Genomic DNA, 16,607 nt, shown 5'->3' with positions numbered 1-16,607 from the left:
TAAAAAACATGGGCCCTAAAATGTGTGTTTTAAAAGTGTCAACATCATCTCCTACGGCATATTTTCTCAGTATTATATGGGGGGCTTAGTGCAGAATCTGCCACAAAAGGTCAGCAGGACTAGCATGAAACACAACACTGAATATTACAGGATAAAGGTTACTAGAATTTAAATGGGCACATTCAGGACAGGATGTGGTCCAATCTTTGGCCCAACACCATCCATGGCATGGAACCTCCAGAAGCTGTGCAGGCTATCTAGGCTCTGCAGTCACAAAAAAAGCAGATCTTGAGTGCAAAAGCAGCTTCAAGGAGTCCACATAATGCTTATACAGCCACTCAACCCCTCCCCATCCCAGGGTCACAGTAAAAGATTCTATCTATTGCTGTATACAAGGGCATCAAGCACTAGGGAATGGTGTAAGGGGAGACATTGAATGACGTTCCAGTGGGTAAGAAGATTCCTACCTAGTGAGTAATAAGTCAGTTGAGGACAGACTGAATAGGATTACTAGGCTGAACTGTATATGCCCACAGTACTATGGGAAACTGAAAAAGGATAAATCAGGAGAATAATCTCTTTGCTACTTTAAGTGTATTCTGACAACACTGGAGTTCAAGGATCCAAGAGCTGTCTTCTTTTCAGCCTGCCTTCAAAGACCCAACTTTCATCTTCCTTTAATCTATTACATGCCACTTTCATGAGTGCGGTAGTTGTGATCACACTACAAGCTCTGAGATTTTGCAAGCAGTCCTGTAAACCTAAGAGAAATGCCCAAAGCCAGAAATTAGGCAGGTTTGCTGACAGTTCCGAAATGGACCTCAGCTAAGACCAAGCCAGGCCCAATGGGCTGATATAACCCAACCTCCATGGCAATGGCGGAGAGGTTTGGGGCAAGAATAGAGAGTCCAAAAGCCACAGTTCACTATCACCACCTCCCTGAAAAATCAGTTTTTCCTCAACAATGACAGAGAATAAGAATCTGGACCCAGTCCTTTCCCTTCCCATCAAAAGCGCTGCTCTTGGGTTACTACAGCTCTAAGGTTGGAATACTTCCCATGTTCTTCTTGGCCACTCACTCTGTTTGGGGATGTGCATAGGGCAGAGAGATCATGTATATGAATTTTTCTCCTTGGGCAGACTGGCAGCTCCCTGTTGTATTAATGGTACAGGTTCCCTCTTCTTTGCACACCAGGTGCACAGTGCATTCAGACGGCCTATCTGGATTTATGTGCCTCGATCTTTTGATATATGGGGCCTGTGACTGAGCACTATTGGTGAAAGTCCCTCTCATACAGACAGTCCATACAAAAATTATGCACTATTTATGACCCATTTTTAAACCATTTAGTTTAAATGGTTAAGTGGGACTCAAATGGTGTATAAACAACATTGCACAGGTACATTTTGGCAGGTTGATTAATTTAATTAAACACAGAAAGTGAAATATTTGAAGTTCAAAACTCCAGATAAAGCAGTTGCTTTCTTAATTTTCCATATACATAACTAGACCTTTAAAAAGTCTACATATCTGTAAATTGGTAAAAAATGCAATCCAATACAAAGAATTGCCATTTTCAAGCTTAGCTAAAATATCAATTAAGTTGAAAGAAGCTACCCACTTTTTTCCCTCTAAACAAAATTACATGAAATAATTTGAAAAGTTCACAATTAGAATATCATCAAAAATGCCCTCTGCACAAACAGAATACGTAAATTATAACAAAGATGGAAAAGTCGGTCCCTATTCAGAGCTCACTGCCCTACCGATAAAATTCATCTCCCCAGTGAGAGAAAGAATAATTTATCCCTCTAAAGCAACATTTTAAACATGGCTAGGTGAAGTGGATTTGAAATTTGTTCAGGATTCTTGCATTGTAAAAAAAAGTTTCCTTTGTCTTTTTATGTTTTGATTAGTGAGTTTAAAGACTTGCCAACAATCTAGATTGTTAACAGACCACAACTGTTTAACTTTGGAGACTCTTACTTTTAAGATAAATTTTATATATCACACACACACTCATATTTATTATCTTTTTATTGAAATTTAAACTATTTTCATTGCTAAGGTTTATGTATAAATACAAGTTACTGCACATATCAACTGAACACACCATACAAAATTCAAGTATGATAACTATTTAAATCATGTTATGAGTTTTGATGAGGTTACAAACAAGATATATATATCAATTAAATGCTTAAAAATTGTAGATCCAATGTTAGGTAGAGATATTCTCCATTGTAACATATGACCACATATAACCACATATAAATATTAAGGTGAAATTTAGAGGACACACTGAACTTTCTGGAGCATTTTAAGAGTTTTTGCTACCCTATCTTTATTACTGAGATCTTATTATTATTGTAAATATGAAGAATCTGTTAACTCTTCTTCATAGCTAAATGGATAAAGGTTGTTAGAGATGAAAATATATGCACAGGCTAAAAACCATTTATCGTTAAAAAACAATATTGTCTTAGTGAAGAAGGTCTCTATTCGCAACAAACTCACGATGAGATTTCAAGATGGCTGTGTAAACATGTCATATGGATATTCACATGTGAAGATGCATTTGCATGAGTAACCACAACACTTTCCTGTTCCAGAAATATTTTTGTGAACACAATTTTTGTTGCACAAATTCACATGAAAAGCAAGTAAATGGGAGTCACAAAAGCTGCTACACAAATTCATGACTTCCATTACAACAAATGTTCATGAATCTTTGTGTGCAATAATTGCCTAGGTATAATTACCAATTAGCAACAACTGTGGTGGTGATATCTGCAATGTGCACACTTGGCCTTGCAGACTGGACTGTAACCACCAAATGATATCACACTGGATGCCAAATAGCAAGCAGATGGTATCAACTGTCAATCACTAAACAACTTGGGCTGAATTTAAACTGGTGACCTAAATGTGAACGACTATATCCCCCTGAACAATTTGTTCATCCATGCTGTCCTTGCTGAGGCATTTTAACTAAATACTGATGTCAGTCTAGATTCAAATAAGATGTTTCTGGTCTTTTTGACAGATTCCTCACTATTTCCAATTTTACTTTTTTATTTTTTTAAGAGCTGGTTGGAAAAATTTTGACAAAACATTTTTGTCAGAATTTGCTGATTCATCCAAAGTGAAATGTTTCACAGAAATGGTTCTATTTTCATGACATTCTGTTCGAAACCAGGCAGATTTTGAAACCTGTCTGGTTGCCTCATAGCTCATCTGCTTGCCTCTTCAGCAGGCAGGCTAGTGGGGAGCCAAGAACCTGGAAGCTGCGTTTCCCACCTCTTCCTGAATGGGTCACTGTATTTTGGGAGCATTTTTGTTGTTTTACTTGACTAGTGTATGAAAAATAATTAGTGGTGGGTGGAGCACCTCCGCAAAAGATAATTACTGTCCCCCGCGCAGCTCTATTTAATTATAGAACTAGTCAAAAAAGCCATTAAGAATGCCGAAGGACACAAAGTAACCCATTCAGAAACACTAGAGAAGCAAACAAAATTCATATCCAATCACTTTACCTCGAGCTACTTAGCTTCACCATTGGAAAGGTCTCCTGGTCAATAAAGTACTGCTAAGCTTGTGACGGGCTTACACTAAACTCAACACTACTTCTCTGTCAGTAACTCAATAACTTTTAAATGCCGCATTTGACCAATTCCAAAATTTCAGGGAATATTTTAGGCATCAATGGCCGGAACCCATACTGATTTGGAGAAAAGTTAGAAAACTGGAAGGGTGACAGTGGACACATGAAACTCCTCCTACCTCTTTAACACAGCCATAGCCTCAAGCACCTGTGCAATTATATATAGATCAATTAACCAGTTGATGTCGGCCATTAACACCTTCCAGCATAACACTACCCTTATAACAATCACTGCTTCTCCTTCCAATAGAGGTTAACATGCTGACACATTGAATGATTTCTCTCTCAGACAGAAAAAATAATAATCGGCGGGGGGAGGGAGGGACAGAGAAGAGGAAATGGTAAGAAGGGGAAAAGGAGTGTGTGCACACAGCCCCAGCATGGGGGTGAGGGAGAATGGGAAACCCTAGAATAGGAGGAAGGGGGCACAAAGAACCCTTGGTATGGGAGACAGAGAATGGGGACCACAGTGATGGAGGCGGGGGGAGCACAGAACCCCTGGCGTGGCAGGGAAGGAGGGAATGTGGGGCACACAGTACCTCTGGTGGGGGAGAGATTGGGATATCCTGATATGGGAAGAAGGAGGGAAGGATGGGAAAAAGCGGAATGAGATGCATACAGATCCCCCGCCATGATGGAGGGGGAACACAGAACCTCCTGATGAGGAGAGATTGGAGGAATCTGACAACAGGGAAGGGGGGGCACACAGAGCCCCTACCTGGGAGGGAAGAGGGGTAGAGGCGCACACACAGATCCTGCCATGGAAGGGAATGAAGGGCCTGGGGGAAGGTGGGATGAGTGTGTATAAGGAGCTGCTGGTATGGGGGAGAAGAGGAGACCCTGGTATGGGAGACCCTGGATGGGGGGCACAGAGAGACCATAGCAGAGAGGTGGTTAGCAGGTTGTAGGGAGTACTTGAAAAACAAGGAGTGGCAAACAGGGTGTCTGTGGTGGAGAATGGAGGAATGCAAGGATACGCAGAACGTACAAGAAGCTCGGCTTACACAGCTACAAAGTGTGCAACCTCCTAGCTTTAAACAATCATAGTAGTACAGTAAAACTACTGAATGTACTTTCTTCAATTTGCTTTGATGTTTTGGCTGAAGTGATACCTACAAAACAAAGCCAAGTAAAAGACATTAACATTTAAAGAAAGACAGCAAGCTTTGAAAAGTGTGCATTTAACTAGCTAATCACTGTGCCGCTAAGTGTGAACCTAAGGGCAGGTCAACGCTGTCTGGTAGGTTCAGACTACGGAGGTGCGAATAACAGTGTGCTTCCAAGTGCTGTGCTGTAACTCCCCTGTGTGGATGCTGCTGGTGAAACTTAAAGGTTCCTACTGCACATTGATGTAGTCCTGTTTGAAGGGGACTACGTTAATGCAAACTAGGAACCTTTTCATTCATGCCCACAGCATCTACGCACGGGAGTTACAGTGCAGCACTTTGGTGTGCACTGCTATTCAAACTCCAGGACTCCAAACTGTGGGGCAGTGCAGACAGGTCCTATATGCTTAAGGAAATTTTCTAATATACATGTTTAGTGTGTAAATGTGTGCAAATGTTCAGTTCAAAAGGTCAGAATTCATTAATCAAAACCATTTCTCACCCCAATCAAGGGCACTAGTTCTATGATGATTATGTCAATATCAAGTTTCAAACTTCAGCTCTTTTAGAGTAGCCTTGTCTAAAAGAGTTGTAGTAGAAGTTTTTACAATATAAAAGGCATATTCCCCTTCCCTGCACTCAAACATAGAAAAGATACTGTTCAAACTTTTTTTTTTTTTTTTAAATCACATTTGGGTAGAGAGCAACCTTAGATAAATTCAGCCCCAAAAGCTTAATTTTTCTGAAAGCTAGGAGCACACAGAAAAAGGACATTATAATGGAAATTGTTCTGAAACTCTAACTGTACTGGGTGATATCTAGCAACTGCTATAATATTGAATGTTCACTGCCATTAAATTTAATCTTAAATATTGTTATTGCAACCTGACCCACTATGACATCTTTAAAGAAAATGATATCGTATAGTACTACTTCAAGAAGTGAAATTTAGCTAGTCTTCGGGACCATAAAATAGCAGATTACTCCATCATGCTGGCTAGAGCAACTAGGAATAAAACTAGATTTACCAACCACATTATTTTTGTTAGGAAATGTTTCAAAGCAGACATCATCCCAAAAGACTTTAGACTCATTCCATCCAAATATACACTACGGAGAGCAACAACATGTACTGTGTAAAGTACAATTTGTAAACGTTGTGGAAAAGTATTACAAGACATGCTGTAATATATCATCCTATCGAAGTAAAATAAATTAACTGAAGACAGAAATAGAAAATAATAAAAACTTCTATGCAATTCATGTATTAACAATTTAAATCTTTATGAGATCTGACATGTGTTAATGGGAACTACTCCACTCAATCCCTGTATATCAAGATTTAGTCTGGTACCCCACTTGCTCTCTCTGAATTTGCAGGCTAATATAAGTACATTAAATCACAAACCCAGATAGCGAAATCTCTGGACTTGGTATGGGGAAAACAACACCTTAACGAAAATCTTGAAGTTAAAGGAGGCAGGTTAGTGTAAGTTTTGTATTTGCACACCTAGGCTCTGATACTGCAATGAGCTCTGTAGAGCACAACAATCTGCCCCATAAGTTCTTACTGAAGAATTGGGAAACTACTTTGTAAATAATTTATTTAGCAATTGCATGTACAAATCCGGTATCTGCATGACCAAATGTAATTTTGTATATACAATTGTACATACAAATTAAACTCATATTTACATGCCAAAAACTTTTAAATATCAAGTCCAGAAAATTCATAGTGCTGCCATTTTAACATTGTGTTCATTGACATCAATGGAGCTATGCTGATTTGCCTCAGACAAGGATTTGACCCATTTTCTTATTAGAGCCTCTTTCTATACCCAAAGGGGGAAGCTACCATACAACAAGAACACTGTTTATAAGGGGAACATCCATATACTGGTTAAAAACAAAAACTGAAGGCATTTACACAACTATCCTGTAAATTTATACCCCTCTGTAATTCTTATAGTGTCATGTTTATCAAAAGACATACATGAATATCCTATTTTTCAGTCTTTGTAGAACTGGAGTGAAGGAGAAGTAATGGGGTTGACAATTGGACAGGCAAGTCTAAAGTCACCAAACTTGGTTATATGCATGCTGTGTGTTTTATTACCTCACCAGACATACCATTCATCTCTCTTTCAGTTTTGACCTTTTATTCCTAATCAACATAAGCACCTAAGCCAATATTATTCAAAATACTTTAGCTGAAGTGAAAATATAGAACAAAAACATATTATGATCAGTGTTTTTTAAATAAACCACCAAATGCAGTCTGCCCTTTAAAGAGTTAAAGTGTTGGTTCTATTATGCTTTTTTCATAAAACTACAGTATATTATAATATTAGTTGGACCATGCAGGACCACTAATTATGAGTTGTATTTATGTAACTGAAATTATGTTAATTGGCATGACCAGTGATAATGTATGAATAATTTAACCTCCTTGATTCATTTTCCATTTCTAGCCTGATTGGTTCTACACAAGAAGTAACATGGTCACTTAGCAATAACTGCAGTGAAAGATCAGAAATGAAATCTGACTGAGAATACTGTACAATTGTTTGCATTAGAGAAAAATAAACTTTAGTACTTATATAATCCATTGCTCAAAGTTTCTTCTGGGAATTACATGGTCCAATTTCCCTAAAAGGATCTCTGTTATAAAATTCTCTCAGTTCTGACTTCTTGTAATGATGTCTCTTTTGAGGAAGCATGTGTTGAGATTAGAACTCTAGACTTTTAGTCAGGCGATATGGGTACTGTTCCCAACTCTGACATGCTGTGTAACCTGAAGCAAGTCACTTATCTGATTTATTTCAGTTTCTACATTTGTAAAATGGAGATAACGGTAACTAATCCATATCCCCAGAGCCATGTCATGGTTATGAGCATTGTGCACACCATCACCATTCAGAACCTCGCAGTAGCTATAAGGACAGAACCTAGATCCTCTAGCTCCAAAAGAAGAGACCCTTCCCACTTGAGCTAAAAGAGGATTTCCATCAGCTGCTAGCAGCAGAGGGCTTATAAAACAAAACCGAGACCACCTGATTCTATCCAATTGAGGCTAGTGGTGCATATGTTTTAGTGATTCCCCCATTTTGGAGAGAACACTTATGTGGATGGGAGAGCTTTAGACCGCTTGCCCTTTTCCGCATCTGTCACAACTGTTCAGTAAGGAAATTGTTTTAGCCCCAAATACCAAACTCAAGCTCAGACTGGATACTAAAAAGAGATCTAGGGCAGATATCGGTATTAGCATTGCTGGAAACAGAGCTCATTACTGAGCACGGGTATGGGGCATCTCCACCAGGAGGGCTTGTACTCCTTCTATGGGGGATGAGCTTTGAGTTGGGCTCTTGTTGTTAGAGGTACCACAGCCCAATAGGCTTGAAGCATGACTGTGCCTGTAGGCAATATTAATGGAGGCAGACAGCCTACTTGGTTGTTTAAGGGACATGGGGACTAGGTAATGCTTTGCTTTCCAGATAAAATCTGGAAATAAAATCATGTTGAAAGCAGAGACCTTCGGTCATATAATGGGCCTGATTCCCATCACAGGACATGTGCTCGCAAATACTTAGATATTTGCATTTAGAAAAAATTACTTTATTGAATAGCTGGAAAGCTTTAAACTATAACTTATTAGAGTAAGTGCAAGAAAACAAAGAAAACAATATATAACTGTCAATATTTATTAAGCACTGAAGTGTGGTCGGAGCTGTACAATACAAAGAAGATCACATAAGTGCTGCCACAGGGCCTTACAGTCTAAAAGAGACAGACAGGCAGGCACATAATATACCAGATGATCGGAGGAAGTTCCAAGTTCAAAACTGGTACAAATTTTTGTTGTGGTGAAATTTTTGTAAATTAGATTTGTTGCTATGGAGGATCATCACTGGAATGTTTCACACCATAAGTTTATTTTAAGGAGGGATTTGAATGTCACAGGATAATTGTGTCCTGATGCTAGATAAATGCCAAGGCAAATTGGGTGACATTCATTCATGACAGTGTTCTTTTCCAGAGTTTTTATCCCTACTGCACCAAATGATTAATAAGGAAGATGGTGTCATTTTGGCTGGTAGACATTGGTTTAGTTGACATTTATTCACAGTTCCATTACTGAAAAGCTGCATTCTGACTCAGAAAATTGATTTTAGCCATTCAGAAATGAGCTTTACATAAAAACAATTTTAAAAGATCTTCAATTAATTTATAATACACTAAAAATGTAATATACCTCATAAATTACAAAATGTATGGGTGAAACGATTTCTTAACTGAAGCTTCACTTTTTAAAAATAATTTTGCCAGTATGCAAGTGTTAGTCAACCATTCGCCTGATTAGCTAACACTGAAAAATAAAACAATATTAAGACAGAGGGTGAAATCCTGATTCCATTGAAGTTAACGGGAGTTTTGCCAGTGACTTCAGTGGAGCCAGGATTCAGCTCAGTCAATGTATGATAACATGCCCTGTTGCACTGTTACAGGTAAAATGTAGTATTCTCTAAAATGCTAATGACTGCTTCAAGAAACAAACCTTTCATATGTTTTATTAAGCCAGTCAGAAGAAACATGGAAGAAATTGGATAGTACCATTTGTAAACACAAACTGCCAGCTTCAAGCATAAAGGAAAAATACTGAACATTTTTTTCCCTTTAATTTATTTCCATTAATATTTATAAGCTAAAATTCAACCTTTTTTTAGCAAAACAACTGATTGCCTCCTCTCATAAAATAAAAGCATAAACCCTTTTCAATCTAGTGTGAAATATATCCTCAATTAGTAGAGTCAAGCAGAAATAAACAGATGAACCTGAACATTTGATTAAAGGCTAAATCTTGAGACAATGCATTTTTGATAAATGTGTCCATGCACAATAATAAAAATTAAGATATATGTGACAAAGTTTATCAACACAATTACCTGTTACCTGAGTGTCTTAGAAGTCTTGCATGTCTAATTAAAATGTTCCTATACAATCAATATAATTATCTATTGATAGCTGCCACTAAAAATAATGGGCCTAGGTATACTAGAACTCTGGTCACCATGGAGTTACTGTACGTAACCTTTTGTGATTTGAGTACTGATTTTAAAGTGGAGTCATGCATTATCTAATTAAAATCCTGAAGATTATTATAAATACTGTACATGAAGATATTTTTAACTCAACAGATTTAACATTATAACCAAGAAAACCACATTTTTCTAAACCCATAACTCATTTTGGAGACCTATATCACCATATTTAACTTTTATTCTTTAATCTGCTATTCTGTATTGTTAGCACCTGAGCAATTTTGACAAAGTTGCTTTGAACTTTATAAAACAGATGTCACAGGGCTGCATTAAATAATTCTGCTTAATCAGTTCTATTCATATAAATTACTTACCTCATCGCCTATTACAAGTTCTTCCCTGGGATTGTGGAAAAGATATTCATATAGTTTATAGTGTTGAAATAAACTGAAAAAGAAAAGAAAATGTAGCTCCAGCACAACCATAAATCTTTGGAAAGGAAGTATTCTAAACACATTTGTTACCCTAGGAGTTATTCTCTAGGTCAAGGTGACGGATACCTGAGCACTAATAAGAAGAGACACTTATTGAGCTCTAATTCTAGCTACAAAATGTAAACCATTTCAGGTATTACAAGATTCATATCAGTTATAATAAACTCAGTATGACACTTGAGATATCAGCCCTACCAGTGTGAAACTGAATTTTGGGGCTTAATATTCTGCTCTGAAAAATGACTCAAAAGTTAATTGTTACAAGGGCATAATTTGACCTGCAGGGTCTTTATTATTGGTGATGGTGTGTAGAGTAGATGGGAGTAGAAAATGAAGCCAACTGGACTTTCACTTTGTGCAGAGCACAAATTACTGCCCAGCATCTCAACCTCCCACTCCATTTCCAAGCCAGGAACGAAGAGGTTAGCAAAGATAGTCTCTTAATGCCATCTTTCAATTGTTAATACCTTAGTTTTCTCTCATTCAGGCTTTAGGCCAAGGCAATGGTATTGAGAGAGCATTTGATCTACAGTATCTGCCATTCCATTTACAGTACATTTTGTCTGCAATACTTCAGCTCTGATTCCTGCCATGTCCTGGTAGTAAGATATACGCCTGTGTTTACACAGGCCTCATAATTTATCTGAAACTAATTCAGATAATTTTGACCTTCAGATGACTCTGACCCTCCCCACCCCCTTTGCCATTTTTGGTAACATTTTAGTGTGGATCATTTGTAAACGCCAAAAGCAGAGGTGAAAGTAAGCCGGTGCGCCATACCAGGGCAGATTGGCTTCCCTGGCAGCAATTTAAAGGGCCTGGGGCCCCCAGCAGCAGCTGGAGCCCAGGGCCCTTTAAATTGCCACCAGAGCCCTGCTGCTGGAGCCCTGGGGAAGAGGTGGCAGGGCTCAGGGGGCAATTTAAAGGGCCCGGGGTGCCTGCCGCAGCTACCGCCCCAGGTCCTTTAAATCATCCCCAGAGCCCTGAGGTAGTGGCAGCGGGGGTCCAGTGGCTATTTAAAGGGTCCGGGGCTCCGGTAGCTACTATTGCCCAGGCCCTTTAAATTGTCCCTGGAGCCTGCCGGAGCCCTGGGGTAGCGGCAGCGGGGGTTAGGCGGCAATTTAAAAGGCCCAGGGCTCGTCCAACGCTACCACCCCAGGCCCTTTAAGACAAACAAGGTATTTAACTTGTTAGTCACATGTCTTTTGGCCAGGGCGAAAGTAACTTAAAGGACTTACCGGTACTCCAGAGTCCTGGGGGGGGGAGGCGGGGAAGATGGGAACTCAACCGGAAGAGGCGTGGCTTCCGCCGGAAGAGGTGGGGCCTTTAAATCCCTGGGGTAGCAGCGGCAGCCGGGGGCTCGGGTGGCAATTTAAAGGGCCCAGGGCTCGTCCGCCGCTACCACCCCAGGGCTCCAGCAGCGGGGCTCAGATGGCAATTTAAAGGGCCCGGGGCTCCCACTGCTGCTACCCTCAGGGGCCCTTTAAATTGCCACCAGAGCCCTGCTGCTGAAGCCCTGGGGTAGCGGCGGCGCGGCTCTGGCTGTGATTTAAAGGGCCAGCGGCTCCTGGCTGCTGCTAGTGCAGTGGAGCCCCGGTCCCTTTAAAGCTCTGCCAGAGGCTGGGGCCCCGGGGTAGTGGCGGCAGCTAGGAGCCCCCTCCGATGGTGATTTAAAGTGCCCCAGGCTCCGCTGTGGTAGTGGCAGCTGGAGCCCCAGGCCCTTTAAATGACCCACCGGGGCTCCCAGCCCCGTCTGTAGCTGGTAGCTCGGGGGTTGATTTAAAGGGCCCGGGGCTCCCTGGTGCTGCTACCACCACAGCTCCAGCCCCTTTAAATCCTGATTTAAAGCGCCTGGGAATTTAAAGGCCCCACCTCTTCTGGCGGAAGCCCGCCTCTTCAGGTTGAGTTCCCATCCCCACCACCACCACCAGGACTCTGGAGTACCGGTAAGTCCTTTAAGTTACTTTCACCCCAGCCAAAAGACGTGACTAATAAGTTAAATTATCTTATTAGTGTCTTATTAGCCATTAGTTTTAGACCTTTTTATTTTATGTATTTACTGAAAGTGCCCAGAAAGGAGCCAGACTGACAGTGCTGAACAATCAAATCCTCTTTATACTCACAAAATATTTCATGGTTTATTGTAGTGGATTGTGTCTTATGTATATGACATTTTATTTATTAATGATTATGATGATTTTGGAAGTTCTGAATTCATTCCTTAATGGAACTATTTTTAACCTTGCACCCATAATCCTATGTTAAGGACAAAAATTCTCTTTCTTCTAAGAGATATAAATTTAATGTGCTTGTCTTTGTTTCTCTTGTTACAAATGCTGATTTTTTGGGGGGAAGGGGACCAATGCTATTAACAATTGCACACATGATTAATTTTACTCATGTAACTATTTAAAGGATAGGAGCTTTTATGATGTCATGTAAACAAGTGAAGGTGATTAAGACTGACATATTTTCCTAGATCAACTGCTTCCTGAAAGGAACTGGCAAGAGATAAGTTGATGTGTATTTGCGAAGGGAAACAAAATGAAAAAGAGGATAACAGTCATCTTTCACCAAACCTGAACGCTGCTGAACAGTTTGTGCCAATATTGCTAAGCATTCATCCCTATTTCCTTTATACATCTCAGGGGTTCATAACTCAACTGTAAAAATTTGATCTGAACTGAAATATAACATATTCACTTTGAGGAGAAAAGAGCTACAGACCTACAATTTAAAAATTAAACAAGTAAAAGAAAGATATGAAAATACATTAAGTAAAAATGTAACAAAAATTAGTTATTTTTGTGTTTGTATAATTTGAAAACAACTTCAAAGCTTAAATTTACCAATTTATTTTTTATTTATTAAAAAAATATGTAAGCAGCTGAAATAATGGTGTGCTTTAGTGTATGTATATATATTTTGCTCAGCAATTTATGAAGGATTTTTAATATTCATGTTCACCCTTGATTAACACCCAGATTAGTTGTTAGCCGGATTAATATTCCACTGGTAAAGTTATAGGGCATGATCCTACACCCACTGAAGTTAAGATTTCAATGGAAGTAAGACTAGTTCTATGGTCTCGTAGGTCAAAACATTACAAACTACATGGACCTGATCAGTCTAAATACATAGTTACCCAAATGCCATTGTGATCTTTCAATGAAAGAACCTCTGTTCCATGAAAACATATGAAAGTTTTAGAAGGAAAAAAAGGTAAAAAGTTAAGATGACATTCATAAATACCAAGACATCTTTTATTTTAGGGTTAGATCATGACATTTTGATCTAGTCCAAAGCAAGGGGCAGTTCATTTTTGCACTTTGCCTGGAGTACTCTGGGAGTGAGATTTTCAGAATCCCCCACCTCGTCTCCCCACTGCTCAAGACAGGGAGTGTGCTGCACAGGTGTATACCTAGTGCAGTGTATGCTCCTCAGTGTGCTGGAGGTATTAGTCTCCACTACCTCTCATCCCTTTTTGCCCACCTGCAAAAGCAGGGGATAAAGTGGCTCTGTGGCGCATGCCACCTGCCATGTGCTGGAAACAAATGGTATGGTATACTGAGTGTCTTACATCCCCTTACTCTCTTGCACTCGTATGCAAGATGAGCCACTATCCGGCCTTTCATTTGTTACATTTAAAAAATACATATTGCTGCTTATTTGCAGCCACATCTCTTTTTGTGCTTACAACAGCAGTAGTTTGCAAGCTGGTGATGGACCTCTTTTGTACTGTTGTACAGGCTGCCTAGGAAAAGCAACACACTAATGATTTTTTGAACAGCATTATACATAAAATGCTACTGGATTTCCTAATCCATTCATGAGACCATCCCAACTTGGCTTTGAACATAATCAGATAATTGTCATGTTTGCAGTGTTGTTATAGTCGTGCTGGTCCCAGGATATTGAGACACAAGATGGGTGAGCAACATTTTGTACTGCTGGTGAGATAGAGAAGCTTTCAAGTTACACAGAGCTCCTCTTAAGGTCATACAGATGAAAGTCACCTGAAGAAGAGCTCCTTGTAGCTCTTTCACCAACAGAAGTTGCTCCAATAAAAGATATTACCTCACCCACCTTGTCTCTCAAATAACGTTAATGATTAGTATTTATTCATTATGGCCATGAGCCAGTACAGTACTTAAGTAAGTACATAACTTTAACCATGTGAGTAATCCCACTGAAATCAATTGGACTACTCACTGGTTTGAAGTTACATACATGATCTAGTGCTCTGCTGGACTAAGGCCTAAAACTATTCCATTTATAACTGAATCATTAAGATAACACTCTATCCCTTCCCTCCCCTCTCCATTCCTCACCAAAAAAAAAAAAAAAAATTGCCCAGTTGAAGAATAGAGAATCTTCACCATCAAGACCATGAAATAGGATAGAGTGTTAATTTAAACTTTGAAGTCGTTGGGTTGTATCATTTGAGGTCAGAGACTTGTTACTTAAGTAAATGGTTTTGGGTTGTTGCGGTTTTGTTTTGTTTTTGGGGGGGTGTTAGTGTAATGTTCAGGAGTTTTTGGCAAAGTTTGATCATGTTAAACTAAACAACTCTCTTTTTATTGGCAGATACTTTACAGTGCTGAACTATTAGAACAGGGGTTCTCAAACTGGGGGTCGGGACCCTTCAGGGGGTCGCAAGGTTATTACATGGGGGGTCGCGAGCTGTCAATCTCCACCCCAACCCCGCTTTGCCTCCAGCATTTATAATGGTGTTAAATATATTAAAAAGTGTTTTTAATTTATAAGGGGGGGTCGGACTCAGAGGCTTGCTTTGTGAAAGGGGTCACCAGTACAAAAGTTTGAGAACCCCTGTATTAGAATATAAACATAACTGATATTGGAAAAAAAGAATACCTGATCTTCAAGTAACTGATTATAGCCTTGGCTTGATCAACACTGAAGAAATCCAAGCCACCACCTTTTTCTGAATGAGACTCCCCTATTCCAGCCATTGCTCTCCCAAGTTCTTTTATGTTGTCTTCTAGCATAATATGTTTGGCTGCAATTCAATCCAGAAGAACAAAAACTAAACATAGATGTGACGTATGTTTTCTTGGCACAGTACTGAGAGATTTTTTTAATGTTTGAAAAGTTGCATTTGAAGCCATGTAGAATATTTTTTTAAAAACTGGACAAATTTTATTGCTTATTTCCATTATTCTTATAAATAACAGTAGTCTTAACATTCCTTCACAAAACCATTGATGGTCACTTTGTCCTGTAGGGACAAAAGTAGATGACACACAAACTTCTTAGTTGGTAGCTTATTTACTCAGATATTGTCACCATAATTACATGACCAGAGAATCAGGGACATATTCTATTTCAGGTGCATGGTTTGTACTGTTATGAATCTTTTAAAAAATATATATCTGGTACTGCTCATGAACTTGTGATGCTGTCCACTGCAACATGAAGAAGAAATAGAAGAATCAGATGCCACCTGGGGTATTTAGTATTTTTTAAAAATTTTAATCCAGTTACACAGGATTGATTAAATTTGTAAATAAATTAACTTTTTATTAGAATTAAAAGTTTTCATATCAAAAGAGCCAATCTTTTGTAATCATGTAATCAAATTGGGAGGACAGGTTTTCAAAGGCATAAAGGACAGTCAAACAGCCAACTCTCATAAAAAGTCAATGGGAGCTGGGCACCTAACTCCCATTTGTGCTTTCGAAAATCTCCCTCTTAACTGATTAAGACAGGCCAAAATGTGAGATTTTCATGACTTCCATTTATACTACTTCTTTCTCCTTGAATATCAAAACTTAATGTGCATTCCCTAATGGGAATAAATGTTACAACAAGAAAGTCTTCGGTCAGAGGCGTCTAGTTAAGTCTTTCCAATTGAAATATCTGGTAATATTTGTTTGTTTTGGTTATAGTGGAAAAGGAAGAGATGCAATAATGTGAAAAAGTAAAACTTAGTCCACTAAACTCTGTATAACAAGATATGACTATCCTGGATAAAGACATCTTTCTTTTCAGTTTGGATAGATATTAGTAAAAGATTAGATGCAATTCTCACCACAATGGAAAGAAGATTTGAAAGCACTGGTTGAAGATTAGGATAGCAAATGAAAACATGGGGCATTATATATACACCTTCTTTATGCTATTTTAAATTGTTGATGATGTTTAGGATAGGCTGCATATAGAAGACTATGTTTCCTTAATGGAATTGGATAGATAAGCTTTACTAATATGGGGTTTACTAATATGGGGTTACCTAGTTAATAGAGGATATGAGTATAGAAAAAAAAGTGTTTCATATGACCT

At 39.0% G+C, this 16,607-nt stretch overlaps 1 protein-coding gene across 6 annotated transcripts in view; it reads right to left on the bottom strand.

The window, feature by feature from the left end:
- The window catches only part of CABCOCO1 (ciliary associated calcium binding coiled-coil 1), a 74,737-nt gene that overhangs the window by 30,715 nt on the left and 27,415 nt on the right, over positions 1–16,607 (bottom strand). For all 6 annotated transcript variants that reach the window (XM_054035772.1, XM_054035770.1, XM_054035771.1 and 3 more), the window contains exons 4-5: positions 15,180–15,324; positions 10,185–10,257 (exon numbers count right to left, since the gene is read on the bottom strand). In XM_054035772.1, coding sequence (XP_053891747.1) covers positions 10,185–10,257; positions 15,180–15,324 — 218 coding nt within the window. The remainder of the gene's footprint in view (positions 1–10,184; positions 10,258–15,179; positions 15,325–16,607) is intronic.

Source organism: Malaclemys terrapin, chromosome 7 (assembly GCF_027887155.1).
Source record: "Malaclemys terrapin pileata isolate rMalTer1 chromosome 7, rMalTer1.hap1, whole genome shotgun sequence".
NCBI lineage: Eukaryota > Metazoa > Chordata > Testudines > Emydidae > Malaclemys > Malaclemys terrapin.
The sequence above is the reverse complement of the archived record's forward strand: the minus strand, read 5'-3'. Positions and strand labels throughout refer to the sequence as shown.